Genomic DNA, 17,775 nt, shown 5'->3' on the forward strand with positions numbered 1-17,775 from the left:
TCTTTTACTTTGCGTTCCAAGTCTTGTGTTGTCTCGACTCTAGCTTCATGTAAGCCATAAATTATTAGGTTATTTCTTCTGCTTCTGTTTTCTAAGTCATCAACACGCTCAGTAACTTTAGGGAATTGCTCCTCGAAGTTTGTTATCGATGATTCAATGCTATCTACCTTAGAACTCGGCATACTTAAACTACCCAATCGTCGCTCGATGTCATCAGTTCTTTCTGTTAACTTTGATAGGTTCTTTTGCATTTCATTTTGCATTATCTGTATGTCCTGTATAGTTGCAAAGATTTTACTTTGGCCATTTAGAAGTTCTTGTAAGAGGTCTTTCTCTGATGGCCCTGGATTTTCTTCTACATCTCCGCAAACCAAAATATCTCTGATTAATGGACTAACTATGCTAGACAAAAAATAACTGACACACAGTGGGCAGGGCAGCAGCAGCAAAAACCGGTTATCTGATCGATAACCGCGAGTTGGCATGTATCTACTAACCTGTAGCATGAAGCAAAAAGGACTGCTCAGCATGGTGCCGGGTTTGCTGCCGCCTCGCCCACTGGTGAAGAACAGATCATCGGGTGCTTTTATAGTTGTCCGATGAGGCATGTGACTTTGACGTCACTGCTGATGAGGTGATATCCCGAACTGTGGCGCGTGGAACACTCTGTGGGTCCGTGATGCCGCATTCACCAAGTGTCGATGAATGCCTGCCAGTGTCGTGGTCTAGGCTCACCAACGTTGTCGAAACAGCGCAGGCGCTAGTCGAAGCTTGGTTTCCGAGTATGACCACCACAACCAGCGTTGTCGAAGCAGCGCAGGTGCTAGTCGATGCTTGGTTTCCGAGAATGACCACCGCAACCTGTAGCATGAAGCAAAAAGGACTGCTCAGCATGGTGCTGGGTTTGCTGCCGCCTCACCCACTGTTGTATCTCAGCATTATAACAAGAAACAGCAAGTAAGACGGCATTTAAAAAAAGTAAGTTAAAGATAAGGCAAACACTGCACAGTGCGCTTACCTTCATTCTGTTTCCCGTTGTAACCGGCATTAATTTTTCGCCTGTATATGCGCAAATCATCTTAGGCTCCCGTAATGCTCAATTATTTTCCAACCTCATCTGAACACGTATTACGCCAGCTGCTGAAAACCCTACCAAATCAAAAAGCAGCAAGAAAGCCAGAAAAACATGTCATTTTCATTCGATTTCGTGAAGCAGAATGCAACAGGCAGTGACGTAATTACGGGGTGTATGCGAGTATTCGAAAAGTTCGATATTCAAATGAAGCAGTGCCTTCTTCGATTCTATCATCGAATCAAATAACCGTCATCTTAATGATGGTTATTCACATCACAGCACTGTGCCGTGTCCACTTCTCGTCCTCGTCTGTGTTTTTCACGCTGTTAGCCGCGATGAATCTGCACCAACTCGCCCAGTATTCCATCCTACTTAATGTCATTTGTAAGCCCGAATATTTTACGAATCTTAACACACAAAGAAACGATGTGGACGTCGTTTCTTTCTGTTCCTGTCCCTTCGGTGTGCTGTAGGTGTTTAGATGGATTACCAACATGCCCAAGCTATCGTTCTTTCATTTTACGAATATTTCAAAATGTCAACTGCAACCAAGTAAGGCCACAAGTGGCGCAAAAGCATGATAACTGTCATTCCTGTAGGGCATATCAGAGGCATAAAAGGCGAGAGCTCATGTACTATAAGGCACGCTGCCTCGCTTGGGGAGCTCGTCTTTATTAAGAAGGAGCATTCACGCTTTCTGAACAATTATGTGGATACGTCTACTTATTCCCTCCAGTTGCTTCCCTTGCTCAACTCCTGCCGTGAAAGGGCTCCAATTTTTAATTATTTTTAGTTGCCTTTATTCACTGATCAAAGAAAAAAGTCACAGTTTCGCTGCAAGGGCGAAGCAATGAATGTGATAGCAAGAAATCGTAATGTCACACGAAGAACCAGAAGCAGCTCGATACTTGCAGCCTGCCGCTGAAGCACAAAGAAGGATGCCCTAAATGAACACACAGGCATGCACAGGGCAAGCGCGAGCTAGCAACTGCCACAGTTGTTACGCCTATGTGCTTGAGCAACACGCTGCTAGTGTCGACAATGGAGAATCAGACGCTTGCTTGCTTGACCCTTAATTCTTGGCTTTACCCACTACGGGGGATTGGCCATAAAACCGGCGGTTAATATAAGTGGGGAAATTTAGATGCTCTTAGATATTTCTTCTTCTTTTAAACTGCGGCGCGTGGAGTGACCCTCTGCGCCTCCTACCACAGGGGGCGTCTGATGCAAGGTGTGCCTAGAGTCACTGGAAAATCAGAGTACCGCAAAGGTAGGCTGCACGCGGGCAACATTGGGCGGCGGCGGCCATTTCCCTTCCAGACCGCCCGGCGCATTGCTAGTGTGTGTTGAGAAATGACCGATCTTTTAGCCTCGGTGCCGTGTTTCGCTCGAAGGAACGGAATTATGTGTGTGTATTTCTTGAAGAGGACATTAGAAGTGATTTCGAGTCATCACAGGTATGGATCGACTGCGCGGTTAGCGGTGTAACTAATGAAACGTACGGCGAATGTTGCCATGTGCTCGCGATGGCTTCATCGGTCTCTTTTCGTGTCACGCCCAGGTGTGTTCGCTAGGTCCGGAGCTGTAAACATAGTTGCGTTAGCGCAGTGACATCGTGCGAGATGCCATTTACTTCAACATTTGGTTAGTCTTGACTGTTTGCGCTAGCTTTGCAGTCGGTTTTCAGGTTCACTGCACTCGAGAACGTTATCGTACAACATCGAGAACATTCAACATGGCCTCCTTCGACTGATCGCTGACGCATAGCTTGCGCACCATGCTTGCTGTTCAACTGGTTGATATGTGTAATAGGAGTTGTGTGTGTATGGCAATTGGAAGTTGTGCGCGACGTATTTATGTCTTGATTCGGAACGCCAGCAGCCGAACGCACGGGCGAATCGGCGTACGGTAGGTAAGGTGCATCTTATCTTGCGATACGTAGAAATTAGGCCATCAAAAATGATTGGCATCATTACTTAATTGTTTCATTTCCTATTTCTTGTCTCCTTAATATTCCCAACGTTGCAATGAATTTGCAAATACTTTGCTGTGTTCCGACACACAGTTTTTTTTTCGTTGCCAGCGTGTGAACAGCTGGGGTTTGGTTTCTGCACTGCTGCACTTTTTTTTCATAATGCACTCTGATTGAAACTTCCTCGGCACGGTGCTTTATGTCCTTTTGATTAGAAATAGCACCTCCCGGAATTTTTAAAGCGCATGCTACTGCAACGCAGTATGTATATAGACCTAGGGCTCGCATAAAATCGACTCCCTCAATGCGTGGGATCTGCTTTTTTTTTGATGTGACCATTTCTCACCCACTAAACAGTATTTTAAAGGTACGCTCGGCGCACTGCAGCATTAGCAGCACTTTTTTGCTACAAATTTAAAAATACGTTTGATACATTGCCTTATACCAAGTTTATGAACAGAGCTCCACGCTTCTGTTTTGCGCAATGGCAAATGATCATGCCACAATTGCCTTCAAGGTATACCAGTAAACAGTTATTATTTTAATAAATCTTCAATTTTGCTCTCGTGGGTGACACGCTCATAACTCGGATAGCCTGCGTAATCTGTTCAGCAGATCGATATAAACAGCCGAGCAAATAGAAAGGTATGTAGTTTTTAATATCGCTGACCATAGTGAACCGAAAAAGTGAAGTATCCTGTGGCATAAGATCTTTTCCAGCAAAGTTAGTGTACTGCAGGAAGGAGTGTTATTCGATGGGGCGAATTCATTCCGACCAACTACGCAGCCACGTAGAACGGCGCTCTTTCATATTAATTTCCCACACCGGCATGCAAAAAATAAACGAGATTCCCAGAGTAGCTCACCAGTAACGTTCGAGTGCTGGTGAGCTGCTCTCTTCTGGCATCTGCATGCAGTGGTGTAGCCAGGGATTGACACACTGGGCCCGTGCCTCCCCCCCCCGAAATTTTTTCCCGTGGCATACATAGCACGAAATGACACTCGACCACATCTGCCTGCCAAGCCGCCACTTCAGACCAAGGAGGTGCCCCCCCTCCCCCGAAAAAAATGTCTGCTGACGCCCCTGTCTGCATGACGCGTTTAAAAAAGCGACGAAGTACTTCTGGGGACCGTGGTACTGCTAAATGTCCGGCCACGCTCTGCATTGAACGCGCCTGCACCCAAAGCGCTTGGAAGGGATATGGCGGCGAGAGGTCACGTGATGCGAGTAAGCCAATCGCATCGGCGGCGGTGCGCGGAAAACAGATGCGATACTCTGAAACTTTTCTAGTGACTCTAGGTGTGCCCAGTGTTCTTTGTCTTTTTTTTTTCCTTCCACATCCCGAGTGGGTACAGAAAATGGCCACATTGTCGTGCGCGTCTCAAGGGCAGTATTCGAAATGAAAGAAAATTAGGAGCGCTGCATCTGCAAGTGTCGACAATGGAGAATCAGACGCTCTTAGATATTTCTTTTTCTTTTAAACTGTGGCGCGTGGAGTTACTTTCTGCGTCTCCAGCCACACGGGGGCGTCTGATGCAAGGTGTTCCCAGTGTTCTTTCTTTTTTTTTCCTTCCACATCACGAGTGGGTACAGTAAAGGGCCACTTTGTCGTGCGCGACTCAAGGGCAGTTTTCAAACTGAAAGAAAATTAGGAGCGTTGCGTGATAGAAAACACGCTCACGCTCCTCCGAGATTTGCTACATGGTGTATATAAATAGCTCACTGTTATTTCGCCGGCGCATACATGGCGTGTGGCTGAGTTGTCTAACGCAGCGTGCAGAGGAGTGAGGGGGTGCTAGTTCGAATCCACGGTCGGGTACTTCAGAATCTTTTTCTTCTGCTTTATTTTTCTTTGTGCCTTTTTATATATATGTACATTTACATATCTGGGACATGACGGTGTCGACAGACTGTGACGGCAAAAATCAGCCGAGAGTGTCCATATAATTGCTATCGCAATAAAACAAATCACCATTCCAGTGCGTTCCTCGTGCTATACGCCTACAGGTGCTTTGGACCTATAGCATGCACCCATTCTAATACGTATCGACCTTCTTTTACAGCGAAGCTGTGTATGAGTACGGGTGAAACATAAATTTTCAACATGAATTTTCGGCAATGTATATATTTTCACGTATTCATGTACCCACTCGCAAGGGCCGTGAAGGGCCTGCAGTATATCTGAAAAAAAAAGAGAAAAACATATGCAATGCACTTCTATCTGACATCGTCCTAACCGGCCTTTCTTTCTGGGATTACTTCTCATCTAATGTCCCGTTTTGAAACCTATGAGTATAATAACTAAATAAAATAAAATAAATAAATAAATAAATAAATAAATAAATAAATAAATATATGAATATGAGGACGTGAGCATCAATTTGTATACATTCGTTCTAAGAACGGCTCTTTCAGATTCGTGACTTATTCAAAAGTATACCATATTCAATTCTTAGGCTTTTGCAAGCGTCTTTGGCAGCAAAATGCATCCTTAACACTGTGTATGAGTGAAGAACCTCTGCAGTAGTGGTGGTCCGCCTTGGTGGTGCAGTGGTTATGGTGTTCGACTGCTGACCCGAAGGTCGCGGGCTCTATCCTTGCCGCGGCGGTCGCATTTCGATGGATGTGCTAGAGGACCGTGTACTGTGCGATGTCAGTGCACGTTAAACACCCGATGGTCTAAATTTCCGGAGGCAATACAATGCCGTGCTTTATAATCATATCGATCGTGGTTTTGGCACGTAAATACCCCAGATATTATTGCAGCAGTGGTGTCCTTGTGAATGGGACAACCGACACCTGTCATATCACAGTCCCGAAGTGCGGCAAGAAGGGTACAAAAAGTGTCGAAACAGACCTGGTTCCTTTGCAGCTCAACTGAAAACTTGGTTTCAATGCCTCTAAACATACAGAAAAGCTCCCATGAAGAAACGTGGCGGCACGGGACTTGCCACAGCCGAAGCATACTCCGAACAACAGATTGCGGTGCGCTGCGCACCTCGGCATGTCGAGAATCCACGCTGACATTTCGCGGTATCTACTCAAATACGTATGCACGATCACTACAAAGAGTTGATGCCATCGTGGAACGCGTAAAACCTCAGAATACATGCGGGATTAATGCGCGAGCACCAACAACGCAGCAAAAGCATGCGGCTGAAGCAAGCGTCGCCCTTCGTAATGCATCTCAACCGATCTCAACGCTATGCCAGCGCGACCACTCGCAATCGTGACAAAACCTGGCCACCTCTCGAAACTAGTCTGCAAACTGAAAATAATCTAAAAAACGTTGCCCTCGAGCTCACGCCGCATGGGGAGTTCTTAAGGGTTGAATCGTGCAAACGAGACGGGGACTAAAAGGAGAGACGACAACACACAGAGTGCAAACTACCAACAAAAGTTTAACCGGAAGGTGTATTAATGACAGACTTAGAGAACATAACAACAATGTAAAAAATAGACATGACGGATGGCTTGCGATTCACTGCAAGATATGTGGGTGTCAACCAAGGAGGATGGTGTCAATCTCTGTTCAACGCATGTACAGTTGTCACATCTCAGAACGATAAATTGACGAGAAAAATAATCGAAGCTGAGAACATTGTTAGATTAGGTCCCGAATGTGTCAGCATGCCGTCTGTTAACTTCCCTCCAAAGAGCTCGCTTTTCTAAGAAGTTGATTTTTGTACTCACCTGGTGGCATCTAGTGATGCATAAAAACTGTGTGCTCAGGAAATAAAATTTTGTTTGTAGTTTGTGCTCTGTGTGTTGTCGTCTCTTCTTTTAGCCCCTATCTCGTTTGCGCGATTCAACCCTTAAGATCACGGACCAACAAGCCCAACTGACAGCCATTCTGATGTGGAGTTCGTTGTTGTTGGCACGGCTTTATTCACATTTGTGTATTGGAGGGCTGCGGTGAATGTAGGGGGAGAGGCGGGATCAAAAAAAAAATATAGTGGGGGTACAGGAAAAAGCAGTCTTAATGAGCGTATTGCGAGTTGACGTTCTGGCTGTCACGCCCGAGACGGAGCCAATGGCCGGAGCCTTTGGGTTGCCCAGCTACTCGAGCAGCGACCGCCATAGCTCATTGGCAGCAGCGACGGTGCTGCACCCAAGTTGTGCCCAGGCCTGGAATGACGATGACAGAGCAGTGTTGTATTGATGTACTACGAACGTTCAGTATTGCCATCCCTCACAAACAAGCAGTAGAGCAAAATACCACAGTTTTTTGCCGCTAAATAAATGGTTTGGGGGAGCTCTGCCTTCAGTTCACCTTGTGTTTAATTTGTGCTTTTCTTTTCCGAACTTTCGTGCTGAAACTGGATATAACGAAAACTTGTTTATAACAAACTTTTTCGGGAATTTGTAAATTTCGTTATATGCAGGTTTAACTGTAGCTTATACTGCAAGAGACCGATTGCGCTCTCGAAGTGTGCAAATTCTGTTTGGTGCAGTGCAAACGCGTGCAGAAACTTGTCTATGGCTTCATTCTCACATAAACTTGTTTGTATCGACAACACTATATTGCACTATTCTTGATTTGCATGCTGAACCACTGCAGAGACAATTACGATTCCATGGTAAGCACAATGTTTTTTTGTATTGCATACCAGAGAGATGCTGCCCAATCCTAATGGCTCAGTCAAGGTGCTGGAAGGTGCCAAGGACAACGTGCCGGACGACAGGGCAGTGGCTGCTGCTGCAGCCATTGTGGCCCTCATGCACAGGCTCAAGGACACGGACATCCTCATTGTGCTCATCTCAGGTCAGCACTCACCCACTTGTTTGTTGAAACACTTGGTAACTGAATAGCTGGTATCCACATTTCAGCTGCAATGCGTCATTGGCTTTTACATAAACTCTTAACTGAAAATGAGTATAATACAGCAATTACCAAGTCTTGCCATTTACTAATTCTTGCTACCGTGGAGAGGTATTGAACGTCGGAACACAGACTCCTACCTGAGAAGCCAGAAACCACGGTGACAAAGACAACATCCACGAAGACGGCCACTGTGTCACCTGTGACACTGGTGATGCAGCAGCCCAGGAAGCTGCCGACTTTCCGTGGATTATCATTTGAAGACCCAGAAAGCTGGCTGGAGACGTACGACCGAGTCGCCACTTTCAACAACTGGGACTCTGAAGAGAAACTGTCATGTTTACTTGTACCTAGAAGATGCTGCGAGGACACAGTTTTAGGACCAAGAATCCACACTTCAAACTTGCAATCTTTTTTAGATGACGGTCCTCAACACCTTCACGAGTGTCGTCCGCAAGGAAAGGGCCGCAGCTATGCAGGAGACACGGGTTCAGCTTCGCAATGAAAACATCGCCATCTACACAGAGGAGATGACCCGATTGTTTCACCACGCCGACCCCGGCATGACCGAAGAGAAGAAAGTGAGTTTCCTTATGAGGGGTGTAAAGCAAACACTCTTCACTGGATGGATCAGGAACCCATCAAAGATGGTCGCAGAATTCGCTTCCGAAGTCTCGACAATCGAGAAAACGCTTGAGATGCGGATGCGGCATTACAAGTGCAGTTTACTTACGCCAAACTACGCCGAAGCCCAAGCTTCAGGTGCCAACAACCTGTGCGAGATGATCATAGCGGTTGTGCGTGAACAGCTGCGCAGGATGTTCCCTGGATCGTAACCCCCAGGTGCATTCAGTAGATGACATTATTCGCAAGGAACTCCAGCAGACACTGGGAGTTGCTGGACCGCTGCAACCTAAGCTCGAAGTCGTGAGCTATGCAGCTGCTGCACGCTGTGTGTCGACACGGTCCAATTCCCCATGCCGTCTCCGTTCCGTCACCAGGCACTACCGTCACCTCCGACGCCATCCCACCCGCCTGTAGGCCAACGCTACGCCGCATGAAAGAGTGATGTTTGGCGCGCCCCTGACCACTATCCACTCTGCTACCACGGCGGAGAAGAAGCTCACCACACCTGCCACCGCTGGTGCTACCGCGAGATGGGCCTGCGCGGCTTTGCCATTAACGCGCCACGTCCTGAGTGAGGTGTAAAGCCACAGGATATTAATAACTATCTCTCCACATCTGAATGGAGACCTCGATGGCCATCGCGTCGAGGTCACCATTCATGACGATGACCTGTCACCACAACGGCCGCACTACAGCGGCCCTACCTGGGAACGTTTCGCAAGCCCATATCCGGGAAACTAAGGGCAGTAACCGATAGAGGTGCGGTTTTTGTATGACGAAATGCTGAAGATCGTTGTCCACACCGCTGCCGCAACAAAATCTTAAGAACACGCCGCAAGCTGAACAAAGCCTTGACATCGAAACTTTGCGGCCAGAAAAAGACCTAACGACACTATGTAGAAGCAGCGGAACAACCCGACGTAGCTGTGATCCGACACCATGGCATAATCACAACCCAAGACAACGAACTAGTGACCTCGACGTTCTCATCAACAACCACATCATCACAGCTCTCGTCGACACAGAAGCCGACTATTCCGTCAGTGGGCTGTTCACCCCAATGTTGAAGAAAGTTAACGCCTGGGAAGGCCCCGAAATCAAGACTGCTCGAGGCGATTTAATAATATCGTCTGGAGTCCACACAGCAAGAGACACCATCAATAATCGACTTATTCTGTGATCTTCGTCATCCTACAACACTGCTCCAGATGTCATACTTATGGACTTCTTAAGCCATCATGGCACCGTCATCGACTTCAAAACCGAGTCGATAACTCTATCGTCGGACAAAGCGACACCGCTGGATACGAGCCCATGTCACTGTGTCTTGAACATGCTCGAGGATCAAGTCACCATTCCGCCTTGCTCCAGTGTCATAATTCTGAAGACATCGAAGGTGTCATCGAGAGTGATCAGTGTTTGCTGCTGGATCGTGACATTTGCGTCGCAAGATGCATTTCTCGGTTGCATGGAGGAAAAGGCAGCATGATGACGAATTTCAGCCAAGAATTCCAACGCCTCAGTGGGGCACAACGACAGCATACGTAGAGAAAATTGTTGGTATCAGTGGTGTGTTCGCCTTTTCAGATTTTGACGAATCTACAACAACGACTACAATGCCTCAACCATTCTTCGACGTCAACCCAAGCTATCTTGCTTGCCAACAGCAACAGCTATGATGCATTCTGCAGTACTACAAAGACAAACGCCACTTGCTAACACCTCATGGTAACGGTATAAAATGCTCGACCACTTCGTCAGAGTCCCTGCCGAGTTTTGATGCGAGACTGAGAAGCTGTAAAGCAACAAGTCGATGAAATACTGCGGGATGACATCATGCAGCCTTCGAAAAGTCCGTGGGCATCACCTGTAATCTTGGTGAAGAAAAAGGATGGAACTCGGCATTTCTGTGTCGATTACCGTCGCCTGAATAAGATTGCGAAGAAGGACGTATATCTGCTCCCACGCATAGACGACACCTTGGATTAACTCTAACGCAAAGTGCTTTTCTTCAATGGACGTCAAGATGGACTATTGTTCAATTGAAGTTGACGAGAGAAACCACGAGAAGACTGCCTTCATAATACCGAACAGCCTGTTTGAGTTCAAGGTCATGTTATTTGGTCTTCGCTCAGTGTCTGCGACATTCTAGCGCATTATGGACACAGTGCTGGCTGTATTGAAGTGGCAGTCTTGTCTTGTCTACCTGGATGACGTTGTCATCTTCGCTTCCAGCTTTGACAAACACCTCCCACACCTTGGAACAGTGCTTCAGGCAATAAGGTCACCTGGCCTAACACTCAAACCGGTGACGTGCCAATTCGCGTACGAAGAGCTCCTCTTCCTAGGACACGTCATCAGCAACTCTGGAGTCCTCCCTGACCCGTAGAACACAGCCGCGATCGCTATAGGCTTCCCAAGCAACGCTTAGCGGTGCTGCTGCTCTTGACAGGCAGCGCCATCTCTGGCAGAAAAAGAGAAACTGGGGTGTTAGCAGCGCGCGTTTTCCCTTCTCTCTACCGCGTTGCTGCTCGCTTCTGTGCACGTGCAGAGCTCTCGCGGTGCACTTGCGGCGCCTCGCAATGTACCGCTTGCAGTGCGGCTTCAAAAGGATTTTCAAGCTTGACTGGCACTTCCGAAAAGCGAACTTGATAAAATGAGAAAGGCTCGTCAATCACGTTAACGGTGAAGAGCAGACGATCGACAACAACGACGCCCAACTCAAAGCGAAATGCATTTCCCAAGTCGCGATTACACCGTGTAGGACGTATACCTCGAGGTAAGTCTCATTCTGTCATGTTAAAGATGAATAATGGTCCACATGCACTCCGAAATGAAGCCGTACACGCTATCGATGTTCCGCGGCGTGGACTACAAATCATATGATTGTTGTTTTGATACGGCATGCTTACAGTAGCAGCCGTGTACTTTCGTGAAGAAACGTTTGCGGCGTGCGAAAAAAAGATTATACGGCCATGGCACTGCTTCCTGAGAAGGTTAGAGTCAAGTCCTCCGTGCCGCTGGAGAATCACCCGCCGATTAAGACACGAGGCAGCTAGCTGAGCTTCAACCACTGTGAAGCAAGATGAACTGCTTGCCTCGTTTTTTCGGCTCTCGCGTCATGCTTGCAGTCTCTTTTTACGATATCGACTTGACCGGTGTATAAAACCTGTTGCGTGAACGCGGCTAGAAAATCGCACAAAGTCAGAAGGTGGTTACTTCAAGGTTGCAATTGCAAAGCATGTATTAAGTGCCAGTTATATTTAGCGGCTTAAATATATATCACCCCGATAAAGTGACAAAAACAAAGCAAACCTGCAGAACGATGTCAAAGCTTGCTGAAAATGCACAGACGTCCGTTCCAGCGTGATAAAGCAGCCTTCCCGACGCGTGAAATGCAGGCGCCGAACTTCTGACAATGTGCGGAGTTCAGTTGAATTCAACCAACCGCGCAACACTAATGGTATAACGCGAATTTGAACGTTCAACAACGACGGGTAGGTCTCACGAGCACGGGGAATCAAAACACAAAGTTGCTTCACCTACAACCGTAACTGGACTTTAACAATGCGAAAAGACAGCGAGTAATCATTACTGTAGTCGCTGCGTGCATGCGCCCCGTTACTTACCGATTCAGGTAGTCGGAACGAACGAAAGCGATGAACTCAGACAGCCAAAATAGAAGGCGAGACAGCGCTGTCAGCTATCCACGTTTGCCGCCTTTATTTCTCGTGCGACATGCCCGGGAACCGATACAGTTTAACACGTGAATCGTGTGCCTTGTCTGCACTGTTGTGGCTGGCCACTAAACCGCAATGTACTTCGGACCACGCTTGCGCTTCCGCGGGGTCACTTCTGCCATCGTGGAAATGCGCAGCTTCGCACAGCAAGCCTCTCGGTTCAACGTACCCAGCTGACGGCCTCCCAGTTACCCGCACCGAGAGATGAACGCGTGCGCACGTGCGCTACCGCTACCGTGAAAGGGGCCGAGTCGGCCGCGCAGAAGGTTCAGAGCTTTCCGACAGAGCCGCAGCGCGGCTGGCGCGGCGCTGTCGTCGCGCCGCTAACTTGAGCTTGGGTTCCCTATATTCCCGCCACCCGTCAACAAGAAGGCCGTGTGTCAATTTCTCGGCCTGTGTGCCTATTACAGGCAGTTTGTCAAAAACTCCCGCATCACCAAGCCATGTACTAACCTGACCAAAACCAAGATCCAGTTGAAGTCGGAAACGCCTTAGGAAGAAGCATTCCGAAAACTGAAATGACGTTTGCAGTCATCACCGATTCTGACACTTCGACAAAGACACCGATAGAGAAATACGCACAGACGTAAGCTGCATAGGACTTTGCGATGTACTTGTACAACTGACGGAAGGTTGAGGAAGGGTCATCACTTATGCTAGCCAGTCATTGTCAAAGGCGGAATTAAAGTATTTGACGACAGAAAAAGAGTGCCTTGCCATCATTTGGGCTACATCAAAGTTTTGATGTAGCCCAAGTTTTCCCCTACCTATACGGCAGGCCTTTCGAGGTCGTGAGCGATCGCCATGCCTTGTGTTGGCTAGCAAACTTGAAGGACCCTTCAAGGCGCCTCCCACGGGGAATGTTGGAGGGGAATTGCGCTACAGTTAACTGAGACTTAACAAAGCTAGAGGACGGACGAACGTAATGAACACGACAAGCGCAAACTATCAACTGAATTTATTCAAAAGAACGTTGAAGGGCGAAAATTCTATGAAAGGGGACATCAGTCAATCTATGAAGGGAGAGGGCGTTACATTCTTCTGAACAGGTATCTTGCGCCACACGTGCCTGGTGTGGGTGACGTCAATGATGCTTGTTTCTTCTGATGAAGTCGATTTCTTGTGGGGTTAGTAGAATGGAGCATGAACTTTGCTGGTTATATGGTAGGCCTCCCATATTTCTCTGGTCTTCTTGTTCTTTGATTTGGCTAATACTGCAGTTTCTGCAGGCCTACCATATAACTAACCAGTAAAGCACATGCGTCAGTTCATGCTCCATTCTACTACCCCCCAAGAAATCGACTTCATCAAAAGAAACAAGCATCATTGACATCACCCACACCAGGCACGTGTGGCGCAAGATACCTGTTCAGAAGAATGTAAGGCCCTCTCCCTTCGTAGATTGACTGGTGTCCCCTTTCATAGGATTTTCGCCCTTCAACGTTCTTTTCAATAAATTCAGTCGATAGTTTGCGCTTGTCGTGTTCATTACATTCGTCCGTCCTCTAGCTTTGTTAAGTCTCAGTTAACTGTAGCGCAATTCTCCTCCAACATGTACAACCAACTAGCCCAATTTCTAATTTTGTCCCATGGGGAAGCCTCAGACTTCAGGAATTTGACATCACCGTCATTTACAAAAGCAGCCGAAAGCACTCTGATGCCGACTGCTTGTCTTGCGCACCTTTTGACTAGCTGCCCCATCACGACCTCGATGAAGACAGCTTCTTGGGGCCCATAAGTGCCAATGACTTTGCCGAACAACAGCAAAGTGATCCGGAACTCAGAAGCCTGGCAGAATACTTGGAAGGCCAGACTACTATTGTCCCCAAGGTACTCAAGCGAGGATTGGCATCATTTTTCTTGGAAAACGACATCCTCCTAAAGAAGAACTTCTTGCTGGCCTGAGCCAACTGCCTTGTCATACTTTCGGCACTGCAACCAAATGTTCTGCAGGCCCTGCATGACGACCCAACGGCTCGCCTCCTAAGTTTTATCCGCACGCTTGCGAGAATACAAGAAAAGTACTACTGGCCATCGCTCATTATGTGAGGACATGCAGAACTGCAGCAATGCAAGACACTGCCAACAGAGCCAGCAGGACTTCTTCAGCCAATTGATCCACCTCATCGACCCTTTCAGCAGATCTGAATGGACTTGCAGGGGCCATTTCCGACGTCAACGTCCAGCTACAAGTGGATCATCGCAGCTATGGACTATTTCACCCGCTGTGTTGAAACCAGGGCGCTGTCCAAAGGTACTGCCGCCGAGGTAGCGAAGTTCTTCGTCAAGAACATCCTACTCTGTCACAGAGCCGCAGAAGTCCTTATCACCGACAGAGGTACAGTCTTTACGGCAGACCTAACGCAAGTGATGTTGAAATACAGCCAGGTAGCTCACCAAAGGACAACTGCCTACCACCAGCAGACGAATGGCCTTACTGAGCATCTGAATAAAACCCTCACTGATATGCTGGCAATGGACATCGAACACAAGAACTGAGATGCCATCCTTCTGTACTTAACCTTTGTTTACAACACGACAGTGCAATAAACAACGTACATGATGCCGTTCAAGATTCGCGTTCTTTTGCAGCATTGGCATGATGCTCTTTCAGAGGAGGACATTGCCACAAACACTAGAGTTACTGTACAGTAGACTCTCGTAAAACGAAACCTGGTGGGACCAGGACAATGTGTTCCATTTAACAGCTGTTCTGTTTACTGAGAGGTGAACATGAGTGCAGAATTCATGTATGAAACTAATCATATTAGAGGCAGTTGTTGCATTGCAGCAGCAGTTCCGGTTAAGAGATTTCTGTTTACTGAGAGTCTACTGTATATGCTACCTTCAGGTAGCAGTGTTGTGCGTTGGTCCGGCTAGCAGCCACGGCTATGTGGCGAAGCCGCATTCTGTTTTTGCAGGGTACATGCTTTAGCGTGTCACCGATCGACGTGCCTGGCGTGTTACCAACCGGAGGAAATAGGAAACACCTTCTTTCTTGACTGCACCATGGGAGTACAAAGGCTGATGTCACAGCCTCGGCAGTGCATTTTTGGGGGTCATGCTTATTAAGGGGATTGATTAGGTATGTGGCACCCAGGGAGTCTTCTGTGAAAAGGTCCATAACTGGTGTTAATCCAGTTCGCTGCAGCGGCGGCGGGTAGTACAATAATTGGCCTGCACATAAGCTTCTCCACAATGCACGGTTGCTTGTGGACGCGTAACTCTGCTACTTAAAGGTAGCATATACAGTAACTTAACGTGCACTTATTGTAAAATCCTGAGCAAACGCCCCCTTGCCCTTTTCGGAGATTTGAAATATGCGCCAATGATTGGCGCATATTTCCTCCCCTTCCTCCATTTTTTTTTCAACCTGTTCTCTGTTACAGAAATCCTTCAGCAGAGACTCCTAGGAACCCCAGCTCTGAGAGCCTTTAGATACGTGTATGATTTCTTAGTACTTTTACAGTGTGGTGCCTCGGGTTTGCATTCTGAGTTGTCAGAACATTTGAAGAACGTTTTGCCCCTTTGTCACTGCACAAATTTCACACGATGATTCTCTCCAGTGCAGTAATATTTGAGAAAGCATTTCATTAGAGGCACAGTTGCGTATTCTTATTAGAGGCTGTTCCGCCACCATATTGAATTTTGGTGCATGACCGTGCAAGGGGCTCCCCTCCAAGTCTTGTCCGATTATTTTTCAATGTTGGGGGGGACTTGATTGAGATTTTATGGTATTCCTTTACTTTTGATGTGATCAGGTTTCAGTCGCATAAGCTGTTACCAGCACTCGTGGGCCGTGCCGCAATGTTTAGAAACTTTGTGATTGTTTCAGACTGTTCTGTCACGATTACACGCAGGCCATGAGTAACTCAGTTTATTCTAGATCTAGCGTGAGTGCCATCGATAACGCTAGAAGGTTCGATAAGGCATGTATAAAAGCCGACGCATTTCACAGATGAGCAGATTAGTTGACGCCCGACATCTGTGCTCGCCGTTATATTTGTACAGTGAGTGTCGCTACTCTGAGTCTTTACTAGGCATTTCATTGTTACCGACTGTGTCCTGCTTATCTTCACCGTCACAACAATGTGACAAAATCCATGCGCGCTTCTTTACTTATTTTCATGTAACTAGTCCGTTGCACGCATAGCCACTGCCTTGCGCAAGCCGCGCCCTACTGTCTGGGAACCTTCCAGATTATTTTGGAATCTTCTGATATGCTTGAGCGCGCAAACACGAACTGTTGAACTTATTCTGGAACTCACGCAGCCACCAGGCTCGAATGTTCGATGCCACATATATAAATGCCGACGCACCTTTCCGCAGACCAGATTATCGACGGCTGACGCTCTGTTTGCCGCTATCATTGTAAGCGTGTATTGCTTGTAGTTTGACTTCTCATTTATGGGGCACGGGTTTGCCCCAAAAAAAGGTTTAGTCTTCAACAAGCTGACTGCTGCCTTCATCTACGTCATGACCCCGTGACATCTCGAGCTTGCCGGAGAAGTCTGGCCATCAATCACGATTGATGGCTCCGTCTACTTTTCCCTTCAAGACTGTGCCAGGACGTGGTTTGAGAGTCAGATGTCACAGGGTTGTGACGTCCTGGCACAGTGTTGAAGGGAAAAATAGACGGGGCCATCAATCACTCTGTGTGGCAGAAGGTCCATTAAAGGAGGACACCTTACTTTTTAGTTTTCTTAGCAATTGCTCAGAGGAACAAACAAGAAATGAAGTAGGAAAACCGGCAATCCTTAGCTGATTGATCTGCTTGAAAAAGCTCTCTTCGACTGCACGGGGGCAGGATTTAGAAATTGCTGAGTATATACATGAAGTTGCTATGCCATTTTTTACCAGCTTAGAATGCTCAGATCTGAAATTTAACTGGAGCTTAACTAAACGAGGTGCATACGTCCAGCACACATGTGCTGGTTCAAATCTCAAAGCAGATCAAGAAACTGTAGTTCATTTTGACTGGGTACCTCACACATGAACCATAGTTCCTTTCCTAAATGGTTTAAGAATGTTCACCATGTTATGCCTATGATTATTGATATGGAAAAAAGAGGGCTGATCCCTCCGTCATAGGAATCGGTATAACACAAAAGTGAAACGTGCTGTCACAGAAGTAGTTTATTAGGCAGTTTTAGAATAGCGTACGCTAAGTTAGTGTTAGCATTTGCGGCCCGCTATTTCCGTCACCTAATGGGAGCCTACGAGCGGTTAGCGTATGATGCATGCGCAGTTGCGCGAAAAGCTAACACAAAGCTTTGCGTATGCTATTCTAAAACTGCCTATTGCTTATAGTGCATTGGTATATGAGAGCTTGTGTCTACTGTTGTTCGGCAGATACAGCATCGCTTAATGTGGACGCATCGCACTCACATTGACGCCTAGTGGCACATCTCCATACCGACGACTAATGCCCATGATCATGATTTAACCCTTGCGGTAGCTGAAGTTCTTAACCTATACGTGGACACTGCATATGGGTGAATCCTGCGCAAAGATGGCATCAACAAACAATAAACACTG

General features: G+C 47.2%; 1 protein-coding gene across 4 annotated transcripts in view; it reads left to right on the plus strand.

The window, feature by feature from the left end:
• LOC119395606 (glycerate kinase) overlaps positions 1–17,775 on the plus strand; it is a 221,694-nt gene that overhangs the window by 44,366 nt on the left and 159,553 nt on the right. For all 4 annotated transcript variants that reach the window (XM_037662588.2, XM_049416696.1, XM_037662585.2 and 1 more), the window contains exon 4: positions 7,662–7,813. In XM_037662588.2, the coding sequence (XP_037518516.1) occupies positions 7,662–7,813 (152 nt within the window). The remainder of the gene's footprint in view (positions 1–7,661; positions 7,814–17,775) is intronic.

The sequence above is a fragment of the Rhipicephalus sanguineus genome, chromosome 6 (assembly GCF_013339695.2).
Source record: "Rhipicephalus sanguineus isolate Rsan-2018 chromosome 6, BIME_Rsan_1.4, whole genome shotgun sequence".
NCBI lineage: Eukaryota > Metazoa > Arthropoda > Arachnida > Ixodida > Ixodidae > Rhipicephalus > Rhipicephalus sanguineus.